The 21,881-nt window shown below is 42.2% G+C and overlaps 1 protein-coding gene across 1 annotated transcript in view; it reads left to right on the forward strand.

Annotated features, from left to right (window-relative positions):
• The window catches only part of SLC9A8 (solute carrier family 9 member A8), a 70,573-nt gene that overhangs the window by 20,067 nt on the left and 28,625 nt on the right, over nt 1–21,881 (forward strand). Inside the window, exons 5-10 of the mRNA XM_081948365.1 lie at nt 1,489–1,572; nt 2,589–2,690; nt 6,852–6,886; nt 7,769–7,912; nt 9,071–9,209; nt 18,369–18,474. Of these exons, the coding sequence (XP_081804491.1) occupies nt 1,489–1,572; nt 2,589–2,690; nt 6,852–6,886; nt 7,769–7,912; nt 9,071–9,209; nt 18,369–18,474 (610 nt within the window). The remainder of the gene's footprint in view (nt 1–1,488; nt 1,573–2,588; nt 2,691–6,851; nt 6,887–7,768; nt 7,913–9,070; nt 9,210–18,368; nt 18,475–21,881) is intronic.

Here is a 21,881-nt window from a genome sequence, read left to right on the forward strand (position 1 = left end):
AAGGTGCACCTCCCCCCCCCAAAAGAGGGTGAAAATCTGGGTGCGTCTTATACACTACAGCATTTTTGTCATCCTGAAACCGTGTTCCCGGGCATCCTGTTTTCCGGAAAAATGGACACATAGAGGATTTGGGAGTTCTGCAAAGTGCTCCTGGGGGCTGGGGAGGGCAAAAACAAGCAAAAAACAAGCTCCCAGGAGCACTCTACAAGCCTCCAAAAGCCTATGCATGCCCTGTTTTTTGCAAACAACGGGGCGGGCAGAGGGTTTGGGAGGCCTGCAGAGTGCTCCTGGGGGCTCGGGAGGGCAAAAATGCTCAAAAACAGGCCGTTTTTTTTGCTCGTTTTTGTCCCCCCCCCCAGCCCCCAGGAGCAATTTGCAGGCCTCCCAAACCATCTCTGCGTCTTAAATTTACCTCTTCAAAATCTTGGTGTATTTTATACTCCAGTATGTCTTATAGTCCGAAAAATACGGTAATTATAATTACACAGCAATTGAGAGAGTTATTCTGCCATGAAAACAGGGTGTCTAATAAACATTGCAAAACGGAGTATGTCTATTTTGTATTCCATAAACTCCTTTCCCAAGGACTCACCAATCACTCAGTTTTTATTGAGCATTTTGGGGGGAAATGGGGGAAACTCTTCTTTGCATTTTTAATTAACCCTAAAATGTTTTTTTACTTTTATAAAATTGAGATTTCCTAAGCCATCGATAGGCAACCTGCAGTCAACAGTACTCCTTTTGTGATCTCATGGAATGAACAATGACAGCATTTTCAGTCTAATTTAGGGATTTGAGGAATTAAGAAGAGAAGGATTAAGATTTGTTAGGATTAAGAGGGAAAGTAAGTATATTTAGTTCTTTAAAGCCCACCAAAAGGTGAGAAAGAACCAAAATCTACCCGAGTCACATTCAATTAAAAACTGCATTCTGAACAATCAAAAGACTTCCCTCTATATATTTTTATTCCAGGATCCATAATTTTAAATATAGAATTTTAGATTTTTCATTCCAGTGCGTGATAATAATAATACATTACTTCACTATATTATCTTTGTTATTATGTTGCCTATTTTGATAATTCAGATATTAGGGTAGTACTTTCTTTGAGGTTTCTCAATTCTTCCTCCTCCTATTTTCTCCCCAAGTGCAATCCTGTGAGGTGGGTTGGATTGAGCAAGAGTAACTGTCACAAGATCATCCAGCCAGCTATCATGTCTAAAATGGGACTAGTGAAGAAGAAAACGACCAGCAACAAGCTGGATGGGCTGAATTAAAATGGCAATGGAAAATTTAAATGACTAGGTTAAGAATAGATTATCCTTGAACAAAACTATCTGTATGATGACTAGAAATCAACAATTATTTGGTGGCACATACTGTAATGAAATGTTCCTATTTTTATTAGAGTGCAGGATTTACCTTTGTTCCAATATGGTATTATTCCCTTTCTCATATATCTCATAATTTCTTCATCTTTTTTTGCAGGAAGAAGAAATGTTTCGCCCTAATATGTTTTTTCTTCTTTTACTTCCGCCGATTATATTTGAATCTGGGTATTCATTGCACAAAGTGAGTGTTTTTTTGGTTGTTCATTACATATGATTTGTATACAGCCTACTCAAGGTCAATTACAATAGTAGAACAAGCAGAAAACAATATTGCAAAATCCATCAGCCAGAAACAATACTACATTTCATTAAAATTATAAACATCTAAAAGTTCAGGAATTAATGGAAATAATTGGTGTTGCCCAAATCATTGATGGACCAATATATGCCAGGCTTGCCCTTTATATCTGGTTTCTGTGGTTAGCCAGAATGAGTTTGAATGTGTCATTCCTGAAGAAGTGGAAAGGGATATTGAAATTATAAACCTTGCAACTTTTTATTAGATCCACACTTTTCCTAGCTGCTGAAGATCACACCTAGCATGCCATGGTTGTATCCATTCAGTAATGGAAAGAAATGATCAGAGCTAGCCAGTTTATGCAAAGGCCCAATTGGCATCATGAGCCTGTCTTCTGGAGCAGCATTTCCCCAGAAGTTCATATTGTTTCTTTTCTTAGTTTTAAGGCCATTCAATATATATGGTGTCATCCCCACCTTCCCCTCCCCCACCCCCAGGTATTGGGTTAGAGTGGGTGGTAAAACTCTTACAGTTTTTTTTTCCTGGATGGTTTTCTCTTCTCTGGGGAGGATCAATCCCTTCTTTTTTGCTTCATTATATGTTTTTTTTATTATTGGTTTATTCTGCACAGCTTTTTCATTGATTAGGGCAAAACTTTATTAAACAAGAAAGAAGAAAGCAAAGATGAGCCTCAGTCTGCATAGTTAGTAATGTCCCTGGATCTGAAAGTCCAGTTTATTCATGCCAGATATTTATGATTTACCAATATTTACACATGGATTAGGAAGTGTATCCTGTGCTTCTCCAAACCATGTATTTATTTTTTACCCTAATTATGTGTTGTACAACATTAATTTTTACATTTGCTTGGATTCAGGTCCTGATATTTCAGGTGATTTTTGGTTTATAGCATTTTCAAAACTCTTTTGTTATATCTCCCTTGCATTTTCTTATTTTAGGGGAACTTCTTCCAGAACATAGGCTCCATCACCTTGTTTTCTGTGATTGGAACAGCTATTTCAGCTTTCATAGTTGGTGGAGGAATTTACTTTCTTGGTCAGGTGAGAATGTGCATTGAGAACTTTGCATGCATGAACTTCATTGTGGTGTGGAATGCTCTCCAGAAATTAAGGATGTAGAATGGAGTTTAACAGGAATATTTGCAGTAGGAGAATAGCTGAAATAATTGGTGAAGATAAATGAATATATCTATTTTTATTTCTCCCAATACTTTTCCCATTCCAAGTTTCTTTCAATTTCTTCATTGCTGAATTCATTTAAAATAAATAAATAAATAATTGAATGCATGTTCCTAAACGTTTCTCCTAACAGAGGAATGAACTCATTACTTAGCTTCCTGCCTTTCTTCTCCTCTGTCTAGAGCTGATTAGGCAACATGGAATCAGGGAATGGAGAAGAAAAGAAACACTGAAAATTTCCCGTATGGATTTTGCATACAGATTTCCTAGCACACACATTCTTTGCAAGCAACTTTACCTAATGTATTTTTAATGTTACCCTTATGAAAATGGCATACTTTGTTCTAATATACATTGTTATAATGATATTTGTATTTGAGAATCCCTTCATAAGGGCTTAAATATATGCAAAAGCTTGTCATAAAATACAATTATTTTTAGATAAATCAAAACAATGTTTTGAGAGTCAGTTTGGTGTGGTAGTTAAGACACCAGGCTAGGAAATGAGATATTGGGAGTTCTAGTCATGCTTTATGGATGAAACCAGCTGGTTGACCTTGAGGCCAGCCTTTTTCTCTCCATCCTAAGAAGGCCATGGCAAACCATTTCTAAAATCTTGCCAAGAAAACTGCAGAATCTAGATAGTTGCCAGGAGTCAAGACTGACTCCAAAGCTCAATCAATCAATCAATCAATCAAGTAGTGGCAGGGTTCCAACGGATGCCCTAATTAAATCATGAGCCTTGAGCCAAGCTTCAAAAGAAATCCAGTTATTTATTAGGAGCAACATGTTGGCACTGCCCAAGTGAAGCCAGCTCTGCTCCTATGTAATTTACAGACCAATTATGACCCTGTTTACCCCCTCCTCCCAGAGTGTGTCATAAATCACATTCTACAATGGAACACTTTCGCAGGCTGTAGAGATTACACCCCTCCAGCTGTAGCAGGTATCATGGGATACAGCCTTGAGAAAGATATGCATGGAATGTGCTTCTGGTTCTGGCTGCCGTGCTGCTCGTCAGTTTCCCCCCCTCCTGTATATGGCAACTCGAGAGCAGGCCAGGAATGCTTTGCGAGTTGACATAATGCTTCATAGGACGCAATGATATTTGGTTTTTTTTTACAGTTTTCTGGAATTACTGCATTTCAGAATCTTGCATATATCTGATCAGTGACATAGTCTCTTCTTTGACTATTCAAAATCTGAAATTGACTTCCTAGAGTTATTTACCATTCAGTGCCTTGGATCTTCTACATCAGGGGTGTCAAATTCAATTTCATTGAGCACCGCATCAGGGTTGTGTTTGACCTCGTGGGGCCAGGGTAGGCATGGCCAGCTTGACATGGCCAGAGTGCTCTGCTAGCAAAAATGGACTCCTGATCTCCTTTTTTGGCTGCCACAGCCTCCTGCAACCCTCTGCCAGCGAAAACAGAAGCCATCCCGAGCTCCATTTTCGCTGGCAGAGACCCCATGGGCCAGTCCTTCACTGTTTCCAAGGCAGACCCGTGGGCCAGATCTAAATACCTTGAGTTTGACACCCTTTTCTACGTCATAGACATCATTTTGCTTTTCAGGTTGCTAGCATTTTACATAAGGAAACAACAGTAATTGTTTCCCTAGCTATAGCAGGTACTGTTGTCTGACTTTCAGATGGTGTTAATTAAATCCCAGAGCAGCAAAGGAAAGGCAGAGTATCCCCACTGGGGAACTCCAAGGTAATTAATCACTGATATAGCAGAGACTGTATCTTTATCAAACATAATGCAAAGCAAGGTGAGGGCACCAGCATTTAATATTTGGAATAAATCAGAAGACACTTATATTTAAGATAGGAGTGTTTGTTTTGAGAGTTCATGTAATAACTCTTTAAGTAGAGTTGGAAGGGACCTGCAAAATAATCTAGTCCAGAAATGTAGAGCTTTTCAGAGGCAAGAGCTACATTCTTAAAAAGTGGGAAGAGCCAGGACAAGAAAGGGCACAAGACTAGAACAAAAGCTAAATTTGATTTTTACTACATATTTAATAAAGATAATTTTTATAAAATTAATTAAATGCAGATAATATGACCCCCCCACACACACATACAAGATTTTCTCCTTTTTGTCTCATTAAAAATAGTGTCTAGTGTAATATTGTGGCTGGACTTAAAATTTTGGGAACTACATGTCACTTGGAGGATAGTCCAATACTGGGGAATCAGTGACCCATGAGACATTGCTGACTTCAAAGTCCCAGCATTCCTCAACTTTGGCCATGTTGGCTAGGGCTATTGGGAGCTGCAGTTCAACTCAGGTTAGGATCTGCAATCAGGACTACTGTTTCAAGCCTTTGAACATCTGATGAAGGAAAGAATCACCTGGAAATGGCTTTTATATTTAATGATCTCCCCCTTTAATACCGTGTTTCCCCGAAAATACGACATGTCCTCATAATACAGCCATGCCACATTTTTCTGGTGGGCAAAAATATAACCCCCCCTCCGCATATAAGCCCCCTGGACAACCCCCCACCTCCGGCCAGGCAGAGCGCCGCTCACCAACCTAGCAGTATCCTGAATGTGCCAAGCCACGGGAACCTGGCGGGAGGCAAAGGTGATCGCGTTGCTTGGCGCCTTCGGGATACTGCTAGATTGGTGAGCAGCGCTGTGCCCAGCTGAAGAGGGGGGTTGCCGGGCGGCTGTTCTCTTGCGAGTGGGTTCCCAGAGAGCCGGGCACAGCCTCATGGGCAAATGGCTGTGTTGTGCTGTCGCAGCAGTGCAACACAACAGCCATGAAGCCACCACGCTCACGAGCAGCCACCTGGCAAACCCCCTTTGCAGCCGGGCACAGTACCATTCACTGACCTAGGAGTATCGCCAAGCCGCGGGAGCGCCTTTTCGCCGCTGCCTGGCTCCCGCAGCTTGGCGCCTTCCAAATGCCAGTGAATGGCACTCTGCACGGCTGGAAAGGGGGGTTGCACGAGCGGCTGTTCCGCTCTCATTCACCCGCCTCCCAGTCTCACGATGCATGGCCCAGCTCTCATTACAGAGCCAGGGCACTGCCGCCTCCGTCGCCATCCCAGCCTGGCCTTTTTCGCGGCTTCCAACCCGAGTCTTTCAGCAGTGGCCGCTCTGGGCGCACGCTCTATGGTTGTATGCTCTGCAGGCAGCTGGCCTACAACCATAGAGTGTGCGCCCAGAGCGGCCACTGCTGAAAGACTCGGGTTGGAAGCCACGGAAAAAGCTAGGCTGGGATGGTGGCGGCAGAGGAGGTGTCCTGGCTCCGTAATGAGAGCTGGGCCATGCATCGTGAGGCTGGGAGGCGGGTGAGTGAGAGCGGAACAGCTGCTCGCGCAACCCCCCTCCAAACGCCGTACAGAGCGCCATTCACTGGCATTTGGAAGGTGCCAAGCCGCGGGAGCTGGGCGGCGGCGAACAGGCACTCATGCGGCTTGGCGATACCCCTAGGTCAGTGAATGGCGCTGTGTCCGGCTGCAAAGGGGGTTTGCTGGGTGGCTGCTCGTGAGCCTGGCCGCTTCATAGCTGTTGTGTTGCGTTGCTGCGACAGCGCAACACAGCCATTCATCCATGAGAGCAAGAGAGCAGCCGCCCCGGCAACCCAAAACAATAAACCCTCCCCCCATAATAAAGGCCAAGCCATATTTTGTAGGTAAAAAGAAAATAAGACCTTATCGTATTTTCGGGGAAACACGGTTTATTAGTTAGGTCATAGGAATGCTCACCACAGCTTTATTGAACATCAGGCTCTTGATGGAGATCAAAAGGCAGCTTTTCTTAAAACATACAAAAATCCACGCCAGGGCAATACCTTGGTGAGATTGGAAAATTTATGTTCTAGGAAATCTTCCATTCTCTAGGGAACTAAATTTGGAAGTTTCCTCATTTTTTGAAAACACAGAATCCATCCGTAAACTCAAACAAGCAAACTCACTTTGTGATCCTTGAGGAAATATGTTAGTTCCTTGATAGATGGAAAAGAGGAGAGTTAACTTTTATAAGATTTCTGTTTTTCTCAATTTTTCTAGGCTGATTTAATTTATAAACTGAATATGACTGACAGGTAAGTTTTGACAGAAATTTATATAATCTTTGTGTGTTTGTACGAGTCTTCAAGCTGCTGCAGTGAACACAGTGACTACATTTATCTATTAGGTTCTTGATTCCTGAACACTATAGTTAGACAGGATGCTACACTTGTGGCCAGTGTTAAGTTCAGTGATGTTACAATGCTTAATTAGGGTTTAGATAGGTACAGTAGGTGGAAATGTGAATCAAAGAGGATATGGCAACTCAACATGGCATAGCAATGTTCCTTCAGCCTTTTCACTATAAAGAAGTCATTGCTTCTTAATTGTAATATACAGCACCAGATGACTTGCATCACATGGTTTAGCTAAATCTTTATTAGTTTTGAAAAATCCTAGAAAATGGCTGACAGATTACTAGAAGAGATCAGACATCTATATTTTAAGGATCTGACAAATTAACAGCAATGGTTAGAAAGATATTGTAATTATATAGTATGATGTATATTGTTTGTTAAAATGTTATGTTTAAATAGAAGGGATACATTTGATGATGAAAGTTCTCAAAGGGTGTCTAGGATGTCCTGTTAAACCAGAAAAGAAATCTAAGTGAAACCTGTTAATAATAAATAATAAATTAAAAAATTAGATTAATTATGATATAATGAAAATCTGCCATTGAGCAGGTTGCTTTTAAATATTTAAAAAATATGCTCTTTTATTTTTCTAGTTGATGATGGTTAGTCTGCATGGGCTCAGATTCATCTTCTGTTAGAATGAGGGAAAAACATTAATGCATTCCAGGATAATGATGATCTAAATCCATTGATGCATTTCAGGCTTGCTGAGTAAGCCTCAAACAATAGCATTTAATAATTCAGACATTATGTTAATGTATTTATTGTATTTCCTAACAGTTTTGCCTTTGGTTCCTTGATCTCTGCTGTTGATCCAGTAGCTACTATTGCTATCTTTAATGCTCTTAATGTGGACCCTGTGCTTAACATGTTGGTCTTTGGAGAAAGCATTCTCAATGATGCAGTCTCAATTGTCCTGACAAAGTAAGTACATTCATTTACATGGAAGAAAAAAAAATCATTTGAAATTAATGCTCATTTAGACAAAGAGTAATGTGCTTCTTTAAACACTACTTATTTTAATGCAATAAATATGCATAATATGCACTTATGCTCTTTTGGTTAGCACGCTTTTTAACCATCACTCCTCCTTAATTGTCACATTGATGCTTGCCACCCACTCTCATATAAAACAGCCCCAATTATTCTTTCTCTTAGGAGCTACAGAAGTACAACCTATATTTAATTACACAGAAGGGCAGGAATTTGTGTTGGGAACATTCTTCAGCACTATAGTCTTTATGAATTCCTTTTTAAAAATCTGTGAGAAGCTGGTGTTTAAATTCATTCTGCTTTCATGGCTTATAATTGTTGCAGTATTGGTTTCTGGGTTTGAGACCAGAAATGAAGTTATTTTGTAGATGTTTACAAAGCTCAGTTTTTAATAAATCAGTAGGATATGTTGGGCAAAATAGGTACTTTCTGATTGCTTAGTTGGAAAGTCATGTAGGTGAAAGTAAATTTTCTTGATGAATTGGATGCTGTGCCTAAGGATATAATTATATTTTATTTATTTTTAAAGCTTTCCATAGATGGCTTCCATGCATACATATTAATATTGTGTGATTTGTCAAGGATCTAATTCTTCCCACTTTAGCCATATTAGGATCTGGAAGTTTTTGCATGAAGTATATTTATTCATTTCTTTCCTTCCCTCCCGCAAAATATAAGCTTATTCCCCTCCCATTTTCTCATTTGCTTGAGGATCAGAAGAGCAAGCGTCTTATTTTTGATTCTGTAATATTGTACCTTCTGCCTTTTTTCTTTGTCTGTGAAAGATCTGTTAGAAGGATTTCATTTCTTTTGCTGTAAGTAGGTACCCTCCTAGCTTATTTTGTACCACTTTAATAACAATAGAAAAAGCAAGTGTAGTCTTCCAGATCTTTAGAACAGCTGTGCCTCTTGACTTGAATGAATGTCTTTTGTCATTCCCCTAGATATATTGCAATGAAAGCATTTTAAGAGCAATTTCAACAATAACAACAAAAATAAAGTATTTACGGATTCTGCATTCCGTATCCCAGATTCTAATGTGTAATCCCCCTTGGTTGTCCTTGTTTTTATTATTATTATTATTCTCAGTACAGCAGAAGGTTTGACGAGAGAACATACATCTGATGTAAATGGATGGCAAACCTTTTTACAAGCACTGGCTTACTTTCTGAAGATGTTCTTTGGTTCTGCAGCACTGGGGACACTGACCGGTCTTATTTCTGCATTAATATCCTTTGCTTTTAGATAAATATTTTCTCTTTAATAATAACCCATTTCTGAAGATGATTATTCTTTAAAAACGTAACATTTTTCACAACAAGTATTAGATAGTAACAATTTCAGATTTGCATGAAACTTATATTTGTACAAGTCTTTCATTAAAGCCCAAGTTGATCTATAATAATTCATTGTATATGCTGATGCAGTGTTGCTGACTGGGGAATTCTGGGAGTTGAAGTCCACACATCTTCTAGTTGCCAAGATTGAGAAACACCATGCTAATAGACGAGACTAATATATGATTTTCCAGCTGTAGTTTTAGTACATTCATTATATTTTCAATAACATATTAGTGCATCTTTCAGTTTTCAAATGCATTAGATATCTGCTTTTATTTTCCTGGCAGCTTTAGAATTGAATCCTGAAATTATCCTATATCAAAAGCCTGTCACGCTAATTGGCCTGGCTCCTTTAGTATGGAATTTATGTCAGACAAAGGGTCTGATTTTTCATAATAGCTTGAACTGCTTTTCTATTACAACATGTACTGTATGTTTCATCTTTTCTCCTCTTCCAGTAGTATCTTGTCAACTAAAACATTGTTCCATTATGGTCTGAGTTTCTCTTTTCCTATAAACAATAGAATTCCCTAATTCTTTTGTTGTTGAAATATATGTTTAATTTAGTTATTTTGTGTGCAAAGAGATGATAATTGTTAAGATGCTAGTGATAAGTAACAAAACTTACAATATTCTTACAGTGTAGATTGGAAGGGGAATTGTAGGAACACAGGAATAATAATAACAACACAAGCAACACAACAGTAATCTTTATTACAACAATTGCTAAACAGCATGAAAACATAGAAAATAATAGAATCACAGAGTTGGGCTGGGTTATTAATTGAAACTAAAATATCCCTCAGCTTCACATGAGGTCAAAGGAAGCCCACAATCTCTCTAGGTCAGTGTTTCTCAACCTGTGATCTGCTGGTCCTTGGGAGGGCGGGTAGGGATGTCCTCACAGGGGGTCCCTAGAGGTTTGAAGAAATGTTCTGATTTAAAACTTCTTGGGGGGGGGCTGTTTGTGGCCATGATCTGTGGCCACGAAAAGTATTTAAGGAGGGTCCCTGGCAAAGAAAAGGTTGAGAACCACTGCTTTAATTGGTTCTATCATGAACTGTTCTCATTGTTCAGATTGTTTTTCATCACTGAACATGCCTTCCTATCAGTCCTTTTATTATTGAATGATTAATGTTAATACTTTTCTTTTGAACCATAATCTGGTTACTTAGTATATTAAGGATATTGGACATCTCATGAAGATTCAACCTATTATTGCTTAGCCTTTTAAGCAATGAATTCTTTTCTGTTTTTTCTGACTGGCAGCTGAAAATTGACAGAAAACTATTAGGCTATGATATGCTTGAGGCCATGCAGACTTTTATGCCACTTCTCAGGATTTCCCTTGTAGGTTCCAAAGATTGAAACAGACTTCAGCTTCATCACCTCCCATTTAATTACACTCTCAATTATCTTTGTTGTTTTTACATTTATTGAAGAAAGCCTCCATTAATGTTATATAAGACCAAATTCCACACATCTGACCAGCAGGAGTATTAAATATTGATAGAAGTAAAGTTATTTGCTATGGCTAGACTGTGCCTATGAGAAATTCATGTTTATTTTTTGTCATTTTTAGAGCTTTATGCATTCCATCTGTTAGACAAAATGCATTATGTCTAATGAAGGAAAACATTAATTGGACAGTTCCAAATAGTTTAGACTACAGTCCAGCTCCCTTTTTAACCACCATTAGCCTTAGCCAAAGATTGTAATAGTTGACATCTGGAACATTTGGAGCAGAGTATCTCACATTGGGAGGCTGGTTGAGAGCAAATGGACAATTTAGTGAGTTTTATTTTTTTCTCATGTTAAGCCTGTAAAAGAACATTTTTATTTCTGTGGATTCAATAGATAACATTGCCTTGTTATCTAAGGAATGTTTATATGTAGCTCAAAGTTGAATTGTGTAAACCTTGGTGCTCTTTGAATTTGGTTGTGTTCTTGCAGATATTTCATTACCGAACTAGATAACATCTTCAGTGCTAGAAAGAAATGGGATTTGCTCTGTTTATATGAGCTCTGGTGGCGCAGCGGTTAGAATGCAGTACTGCAGGCTATTTCTGCTGACTGACTGCAATTTGGCAGTTTGAATCTCAACAGGCTCAAGGTTGACTCAGCCTTCCATCCTTCCGAGGTCCGTAAAATGAGGACTAAGATTGTTGGGAGCAATATGCTGACTCTGTAAACCGCTTAGTGAGGGCTGTAAAGCACTGTGAAGCAATATATATGTCTAAGTGCTATTACTATATACAATAGCTTGCCCTGTAAAAATTGGTGGGCATGTTTTTTTTTCCGTTGGTAGTAACTTGATTTGTTTACTGCTTGATTGTTTGTCTGAGTTGTAGTTATTGATCCATTGTTTGTCTAGTGTTAATTCTGTCTTATTTGGGTGGTGATTACTGGTGAGGGGATGTTCTGTTCTTTTGTTTCTTGTTTAGCTTTTTTATTGTTTCTTTTGAATGGGATGTAAACAGTGTTCCAATATCTCAGCTGTTGCCACAAAGAAGAGGGAGTCAAACTATTTTCCAAGGCACCTGAGGGTAGAATAAGAAGCAATGGGTGGAAATTAATCAAGGAGAGAAGCAACTTGGAACTGAGGAGAAATTTCCTGACAGTTAGAACAATTAATCAGTGGAACAGCTTGCCTCCAGAAGTTGTGAATGCCCCAACACTGGAAGTCTTTCAGAAGATGTTGGATAGCCATTTGTCTGAAACGGTATAGGGTTTCCTGTCTAGGCAGGGAGTTGGACTAGAAGACCTCTAAGGTCCCTTCCAACTCTGCTATTGTATTGTATTGTATTCATGGATGTACTTTGCTAGTTTTCTGTTTGTTACATACATAGGTCGTTACAGTCCTTACACTGTAGTTGTAGATTGCTCCTGTTTTTACTTCTTGGGTCACAGGGTCTTGGGTTACTTCAAATGTTTTCGAGGGTTTTAATTGGTGTCACATAGTTAGCTATGTGATAAAGAGCCCTGGTGATGAAGTGATAAATTGCAATCTTTGAGGCAAACTCTGTCCATAGCTTGGAGCTTGATCTGGATAGGGCTCAAGTTTGACTCAGCCTTCCATCTTGCCAAGATTGGTAAAATGAGGACCCAGATGGTTGAGGGCAATAATCAAATGAAACTGACATTGTAAACCACCCAGAGAGTGTTGTAAAGCACTAAGGGGCATTATATAAGTGCAAATGCTATCGTTATCGCTATGTGATGCCATGTGGTTGTGATAGTCTGTTGTTTCTGAGATGTTTTTGATGTATGATAATATTAACCATTTCATAGCTTGACTTGGTTGTCAGTTGAGTCATCAACTAATTTCCTATAAAGTTGTGAGGGTATCCATTTTGTTGGGAATTGCATAGGCAGTCTGTTTCCTTTTTCTGGTGTTCTGAGTTGCTGCAGTGGGTTTGTGCTCATCTAAATAATGTTCTTACCTAGCTCTTCTTTTTGTGTATATATGCTATATATACATATGCATATACATAATATAGATTGAGATTTTTAAAACCAGTAAAAAATAGATAAGCAAAAACAATAATTAAAAGGAAAGTTTTAAAAGAAAAAAGAAGATAAAACTGCAGAAACAAAAAGGAAGGAAGAAGTAAAGACAATAGAAAAAGAATGGCTTCTAACTATTTTTGATACAGATGTAGATGAAGAATATTTCAAATCCCTACTCTAAAAATAACAAGCAGTCCACATTATTTCTGTAATGGCATATAATTCTAACCTTCTATTTCCAAAATCACAATTTCATTTCTTTCATTTTTTCTCAAAAAGTCAGAAAGTGGTTTCCTGGTGAAAAATAAAATTGGTCAAAGTCTTTGTCTGTAATCAAAACTGCCAATTTCACAATTTCTGCCAATCCCAACAGCTTAATCATCCATTCTTCCATTGTGGGTGTTTGTAAGACCTTCCACTTTTGTGCATGTAAAGTGTTCCTCTGATTTGTTGATATATTTCTCCATTAATTGAAAATAGGTAGTGAGACAGAGGTTGATGAATGCCATGAGTCTGGGTATTTTGATCTTGTGTGTTGTGGTAGATAATAATAATAATAATAATATATTTATTTCTTAGCCGCACCCTCTCCCGAAGGACTCGGGGCGGCGTACAACAAAACATACGAAATAAATATGTAAACAAAACAAACATATAGCAAAGACATACACTGAAACATACACAAGGAGGAGGTCGATTGATAAGAACAATTAAAATACAGAATATAAAACCCCTAGAAATTAAATATAATTAAAATACCCAGTTAAAAAACCCATCAGGAGCGATATGGTTAGATCAAAGTTGAGCCAGGCCAGCTGCTTGGAATAGGTGGGTCTTAAGCTTAATACGGAAGGAGCGGAGGTCAGAGGTATTCCTAATATCCGGAGGGAGGTCATTCCACAGGGCTGGGCCCGCCACAGAGAAGGCTCTACTCCTAGGCGCCGCCCCACGACATTGTCTAGCGGACGGCACCTGGAGGAGCCCCTCTCTGTGCGAGCGAATTGGTCGCAGGGATGTATGGGGCAGAATATGATCCCGCAAGTAACTAGGTCCTAAGCCATGGAGTGCTTTAAAGATAGTTATCAAAACCTTGAAACGCACCCGATAGACCACAGGAAGCCAGTGCAGCTCGCGCAGGAGCGGTGTCACATGGGAGTACCTAGTACTCCCCATAATTACCCGCGCGGCTGCATTCTGGACCAACTGCAGCCTCGGGTGCATTTCAAGGGAAGCCCCATGTAGAGAGCGTTACAGTAGTCCAAGCGAGACGTCACCAGCGCATGAGTGACTGTGCGCAAGGCATCCCGGTCCAATAGGGGGCGCAATTGGCGCACCAGGCGAACCTGGTGGAACGCCCCCCTTGCCACGGCTGTCACATGGTCATCCATGGACAGCCGGGCATCCAGGAGGACGCCCAAATTGCGCGCCCGCTCCACGGGGGCAAGATGAATGCCCCCAATGGCCAATGATGGAATTAATTGGCTGAACCGGGGGGCTGGTACCCACAGCCACTCCGTCTTGGAAGGGTTGAGCTTGAGTCGGTTGTCATCCATCCAGATCCGTACGGCTTCCACACACCGGGACATCACTTCGATGCCCTCGTTGGGGTGGTTCGGGGTGGAAAAGTACAGCTGAGTATCATCAGCGTACAGATGGTATCCCACCCCGAAACCACGGATGATCTCACCCAGCGGCTTCATATATGTGTTGAACAGGAGTGGCGAGAGGACCGACCCCTGTGGCACCCCACAAGTAAGGGGGCGTAGGGTTGACCTCTCTTCTCCTGTCAACACACGCTGCGTCCGGTCAGAAAGGAAGGAGCCGAACCACCGCAAGACGGTGCCCCGGACCCCCAACCCCTCGAGCCGGCGCAGCAGGATACCATGGTCGATGGTATCAAAAGCCGCCGAGAGGTCTAATAGGACCAGGATAGAGGAACAACCTCTATCTCTGGCCCTCCAGAGATCATCCACCAACGCGACCAAGGCCGTCTCCGTACTGTGACTGGGGCGGAAGCCGGACTGGCGCGGGTCTAGATAATCATTTTCCTCCAGATGTCGTGGGAACTGGTAGGCCACCACACTCTCTACAACCTTCGCCAAAAAGGGAAGGTTGGAGACAGGACGATAATTGGCCAGCTCCAAAGGGTCCAGGGAAGGCTTCTTGAGCAAGGGTCTCACCACCGCCTCTTTCAAGGCGGCCGGGAGAGACCCCTCGCCCAACGAAGCATTCACTAGGCCCAGGAGCCAGTCTCGTGTAACCTCCCAGGATGCCAGTATAAGCCAGGAGGGACACGGGTCCAATAAACATGTGGTGGGTCGCAGTCGTCCACGCAATCTGTCCAAATCCTCGATGGCAACCAAGTCAAACTCCTCCCAGATCGAAACCTCAAGACTCGCCATGGGCGTCTCCACTGGACCACTGACTGGAACCCAGTCTCTCCGGATTTGAGCGATTTTATCCTGCAGATATTTACCAAATTCCTCTGCCCTGCCCTGTAAAGGGGCCTCCCGCGGCCTCTGAAACAAGAGGGAGCGGGACACCTGAAACAGGGCGGCAGGGCGGTTCTCCGCGGACGCAATGAGAGTGGCACAATATTGACGTTTGGCCACTCTCAATGCCACAAGGTACGTCCTTAAATGGGCTCGTACCTGTGTTCGATCAAATTCGGAGCGAGAGGATCTCCAACGACTCTCTAGACGTCTCTTGCGGCATTTCATCACCCTCAGCTCCTCGGTAAACCAAGGGGCTAGGGTGGATCGTTGCCGCCGGAGAGGCCGCAAAGGCGCCATCCGGTTCAAGGCCCCGGTAGTTGCATTGTTCCACGCAACCACCAGGTCCCCTACCCGGGGGCGGGTCAAGGTTACAGGAGGTGGCCCAAGCTCCGTCTGGAACCTATCAGGTTCCATCAGGCGCCTGGGGCGGAACCATCTGGAACTTTCCGGTTCCGCCTCCCCGCGGCGGGAGGTAGCACCAGGGAAGTCAAGACGAAGGAGTGAGTGATCTGACCATGACAGGGGAGTGATGGTTAAGTCCCCTCCTCCCAGATCACTCAGCCACTGGCCAGAGACAAAAACAAGGTCCAGAGTGTGTCCTCCCTCGTGTGTTGGGCCCTGAATCATTTGAGTCAGGTCCATGGCTGTCATGGAAGCCATGAACTCCCGAACCCCCTCCGATGCTTCTCCCACCGACGGCAGGTTAAAATCCCCCATCACTAAAAGTTTGGGGGTCTCAACCGCCACCGATGCGATCAGCTCGAGTAGTTCAGGCAGGGCCGCTGATGTATAGCGAGGAGCCAGGTATACTATCAGCAGGCCCAACTGTCTCCCAGGCCCCCATTTCACAACAAGGGCTTCACATCCGGACGTCTGTGGCACAGTAGACTCCCTCGGCTCTAAGTCCTCCCGAATAATTGCTGCCACCCCGCCGCCCCTTCCCTGGGCCCGGGGCTGGTGAAATGCTCGGTATCCTGGTGGGCACATTTCCACGAGGGGAAGACCTCCCTCGTGGCCCAACCAGGTCTCCGTTATTCCCGCGAGGTCCGGCTCCCCCTCTAAAATTAGATCGTGGATGAGGGGGGCCTTGTTAACAACGGACCTCGCATTGCATAACAACAGCCTTAGGCCTTGGGTCTGTGACTCTTGACCACCTAGAACGCGGGGGTTGGTACAAGCGACCGGGTGTAACCAGCAACCACGGATAGTGAGTAACTGGGCATTTTGATAACCTGTTCAGGTACCTCTTTGATTCAGCTTGAGCATTTTGGTTTGCAGTTTTGTTTTCCTTTTTCTAGCTTCTGTTAAGGATGTAATCTTGATGGTGGTTGTCAGCATTTCTTGTGTGCTGAGATCATAGCTTGTTCTAGCTATTCATGTTTTGTGTTTTATCTCAGATTAGAACTTTAACTTTTTGTTAAAACACAAAAGGTTTTGTGTGTTATCTCAAATTGGTAACTAGAAATTTGTGTGAGAAATTATACTGTGCATTATCAAGATTTTAGATCAGGATCAGACAACCTATTGTATTTAGATGTTTAAATTAATATTTTAGACCACAGAGTTACACAAGGCCAGATCATTGCACATGCTAATTGGAATGTTTGAATCACATTATTAAAAAGAAAAATTGAAAGTATCACATTCTTGATTTAGTCAGGCATACTATCGCAGTCTAGAATACTTCAAATATGCTTGTAAAAGGCATATAAAATGTTTAAATTTTTTTCTTTATATGTATTGATTGAAACAATTCTTTTTGATGTTTCAAGTCTAGGATGGAGGGCCTGTGGATTTTGAAATATTGTTAGATTTAGCTTCCCATCATCCCTAATGATGAGTCCTACTGCCTGGAGCTATAGGGAGTGGGAGCTCAACAACATTGGGTTAGTCACTATTAAAACTGAATATTAATTATCTTATAGAGCATCTTGGAAAATTAGAGCATCCAATGCTCAGAGTTTCAAAGTAGATTTAGAACAGCATCGAAGCAGGGTTAACCTTTTTAAAAGCAGGATTGGACAAAGTGATTCCTAGATGGTGATTCTCCAAATTTATGAAGCTGTAATTATTCATATATTCTTGAAAGCAGATTTTTGGACAGACTGAAATATCACATTAGGCAAAGTCCCTGTTGAAAGTGAATTTCAGAGGTACTTTTTCAGTCAAAAGGGGAGTCTTCAAAAGAATTTTGATAGCAGTTTATTGGAGGCAGTATGTTTGTTGTATCCATTCTTAGCCTTGAATATGAAGTACAATAACGGATCATAATTGAAAAGTCAGATTGACTGTCCAAGCCAACAAGCATAAATGTGCCCACTCTCTTTATCTTTATCCTTTTTGCAGCTATTTGACCACTAAAATTATTAAGTGGCTTCTTTATAAACAAAAATCTATGTTCATTACAGAGAAAGTAAGTTGACTTTCATTCCATTGAAATATTTAGACTATGCTTTCAAATAAGTTAAAACCACATATATAGATTACAAAGAAACTCACTGTGGAATTATTTCTATCTTAAAAAATATGTAATCGAGACACATTTACCCATCTGCCCTTAGAACTGTAATCTGTTAGAAGATGATCACTGATAATTATATTTTCAGCATCTCATGTACTGAGAGTCACAGTTGTATGTAAGGATATTTAAACCTTGTTGAAGTCTGCAAAATTTAAGAAGCTTAACAACTACAACATTATTTGCAAGTGAGTTCTTAAATATAATTATTAGGTGTAAAGCTTAGAATATTATCAAGTTAAAGGCCCTCTTATAATAAAATCTTTTTTCTATGCACTTTGTTAGAAGCTTTAAAAATCCTCTAAAAATAATTCCGTGTGGCATAGAGCACCATCACCTGGTAGTTTCCGTTATTCCACTTGAAAAAGTCCATCAACAGTATGAAGAAAAATAATTGCACTGTATGATTCAACATGAAATGCTAAGCTTTCTAATGGAGCTCTAATGACAAATGAGAACTTCCTAATTATCTGATTTTCCTGTTTCATCTTTCTTCTTATTTTACTTAACCGTTCGTAATTAACGTACTGAAACATATTGATTTACGAAAAACTCCTTCCCTGGAGTTTGGAATGATGATTATCTTTGCATATCTTCCTTATGGACTTGCAGAAGGAATTTCTCTCTCGGGTAAGTTGCAAAACAAATTCCCCTGAAGTTATTGACAGTGTTGAAACAGCTTTCACTTCTCTAGAGTTCTCAAGAGTGTCCAAACTTTCGTGTGTGTGTGTGTGTTTGTGTGTATCCATTCATTTACTTGGATTTCAGTAAGGCATTTGATAAAGCAGACCATAACCTATTACTAATTAAAATAGAAAAATGTGGGTTAGACAGCATCACCACCAGATGGATTCGTAACTGGCTGACCAACCACATGGAAGTATACAGTGGAGTACCCCAAGGCTCTGTTTTAGGCCCAGTACTCTTCAACATCTTCATCAATGTTTTTGACGAGGTTATAGATGGGGAACTCATCAAATTTGCAAACTATGAAGGCTGTTACTACAGAGAAGTGGATGATTTATACTTCCAGTTGTTTTATTTTCTCACATTTAGATTAACTCCTAACTGTACATCCAAAGAGAGATTTTGCCAATTTGGAGTTTGGCGAATCACTATTTCAAATCAATATGTAATGATCCCTGTCTACTAGGGCAAAGTTTATAGGTTGTGCTAATTCATAATGAGATTTGCTTAGTTTTGGCTTAAAAATAATTATGTTTTTTATAGAACCATGGAAAATATACTCTTATGTCACTTAGTTCTATTGGATGCTCACAATAGGAATACATTAAATCATTCCAACAGATGGCTATCTAACTACTATGTGAATACCTCCAGCAAAAAAGATTTATTATTGTTCTAGGCAAGTTGTTCCATTGCTTAAAAACTTAACAACAACAACTTAACATTAGGACATCCCTTGTGATATTTCTCCTGAGTATCTTTAAATTTCCACAATCTGATTATTAGTTTTAACAGAGAATAGATGTCTCTGGTTATAGATATTTGTAGACTTTATCATGTTATTAGTCTTTTCTTTGGCAATTTAAACATCTCCATACAGATTGGTATCCAGACCTTCTATCATCCTAGAACATTCCCCTTTAATTTGCTTCAGTTTCGCTACATTCTCCATAGCGCTGCTTGGAGAGTCCAAGGATGGGTTAACACAGCCTGTTTGCCCATGGACTGAGTAGATTTTTCCCCTCTGGCCACGCCTCCTTTGCCTCTTCTGGCTCAGTTTTAAAAACTCAGTCCGCCCGATAGGACGAGTTTTGGGGAACACTCAGCTTTGAGCAAATAGGCTGGGTTCTCCAATAGTAATTTTAGAGTATTTTATGTGTTGATATTTAGTTGTTATTAGGATTTTTCCCCAGGTTTTATTATTTTGACTTTTTATTTTCCTTTTTTCTATTTTTTACCAAGAAGAGGATTTACTAAAGTAAGGCTGAGGCAGCGATCGGTTCCACAGCTGCTTAGTCGCAGCTGGGGGAACAAGCGAGGCCGCTTGTCCGGCGTCTGCTGGCGAGCGCAGGGAAGGACGGCAATCCCCGTGTTTCCCTGGTCGTTTTGGAGGAGAGGCTTTTAAAAAAGCCCTTGCTTCTCCAAACGGCGTCTTTTGCCGATCGGGAGAGCGGCGGCCATTTTGGAAAGCGCTGCTTTGGCGTGCTTTTCGGCTGCAGCCAATGGGAAGCGCCTGGCCCTTAAGTGAGGCTTTTGGCGCGCAGAAGAACCGGCGGCCATTTTTTTGAGACTTTTTTACCGTCCGGAAGCAGCAGCAAGCAGCAGAGCTCTCCGCCTCAAGCAGACAGCCGCAGAGGATTGCGAGGGCTTGCCTGGGTCTCCAGCAAGCCTGAAGTTCCCCAGCCAACTAAGGGGAAGCGGCAAGGAGTGTCCTGGTGCCTGATCCAGCCTCCCAACTGAATCTGCAGACGCTTCTGGAGCCGTCGGGCCAGCGTCCACTGCCCTTCCCACAGCAGCGACCTCTTCGACTCAAGATCAACCAAGGATGGCTGATGAAGGTTTGGAGCGAAGGGAGGAGCTGGCAGGGCCATCTGCAAAGCGCAGTAGGCCAGATCCCTCAGGCCAGGGGAGAAAGGGAAACAAGGGCGCTGGGGGGAAAGCTTCCCACTCTTCAGCTGGGAGCAAGGCCCCCAAAATTCAAGGGGACAAGGGGCAGGACTCCCTAAAGGACAAGTCTGCTAGGCCCCAGGTTCCCTCTGCACCCTTACCAAGTGAGGCTGGGCCAGTTCCTTCCCCACCCATTCAGAGGGAGATAGAGCAGGGGGAGGAAATGGGGGATAGATCCCCATCCTTCTGTGATAGGGATTCCATGTCAGGCTCCCCTGCAGCCTCTCTGGGTTACCCAGGTTCTCCTAGCTCTTCAGTCAGGGAGGATATCCCCTCCTTTCAATGTTGTTTTCATGCAGAGGATCAGAGAGATCCTCCTAGGGGTGCCAGGGGACAGGCCTATGACCAATCCAGGCCTGTAGAGGACAAGGGCCCAGCTATGTCAGCAGAAATGAGGGATCTCATCACGCAGGCTATTTCCCAGGGTGTGGTAGAAGCCATGAGGCTACAGGAAGGCAGGGGTGGCAAGGCCTCTAGGCCTGCTCGCCCCCTGGGGGAAAAGAGGACCAGAGTACTCGATTCCCCGGGCACTTCTATCACCACAGAGGTGTCTACGTGGGAGGAGGAGACTGCTGAGGACTTTGCTCTCTCGGAGGATGAGGATATGCCTCCAGACAAGCCCTCCTTCACTGGTCTCTTTAAGCCATCCTTATTCAAGTCCATCTTACACAAGGCCAGAGCCTCTACTGAGCTTGGTGCCAAACCTAAGGACAAGGAAGTCCCCTCTACTTCCCAGGACCTCATGGCAGGGCTGTTCAGCGAAACAACCCCTGACCCAGAACTGATACCAGTCCCTGACATGTTCATGGAGGTTATCCAGCGCCAATGGGCACAGCCAGGTACCCTGGCCAACCCCAGTGGCGCAGACAAATCACTGTATCCCTTAGAACCTAGGCTGGAGGATGTATTGAAGCCTCCAGAAGTGGATGCCCCTGTGGTCTGTCTGACCTCTAATTCTAATCTCCCGGCCGAGTTATTAGAAGGGTTAAAGGCAGAGGATAAGAGGGCAGAAAAGGCTTGTCTCAAAACGCACCAGGCGGCTGCCTGGGCGATCAAAACCTCCACTTCTGCCTCGTTCTTTACGAGGGCATCCCTATTATGGCTGCGCCAACTCAGATCTCAGCCCCCATCTGAAGCATCTCGTTGGCGACATGATCTTAACAAGATCATTACGGCTGTGGAATATGCCTCTGATGCATCCCTGCATGCAGCGAAATTCGCCTCCAGGGCACTAGCGTCCAACATCACTTCTCGCCGCCTGCTTTGGCTTCGGCACTGGCAGGCGGACATGAAGGCTAAGTGGAAGCTGGCTTCAGCTCCATTCAAGGGAGAGAACCTCTTTGGGGATTCCCTAGAGAAATTCCTAATTGAGACAAAGGATAAGAGGAAGGTCCTTCCTTCCA

Source organism: Natrix helvetica (assembly GCF_964273705.1).
Source record: "Natrix helvetica genome assembly, chromosome: 3".
Lineage (NCBI taxonomy): Eukaryota > Metazoa > Chordata > Lepidosauria > Squamata > Natricidae > Natrix > Natrix helvetica.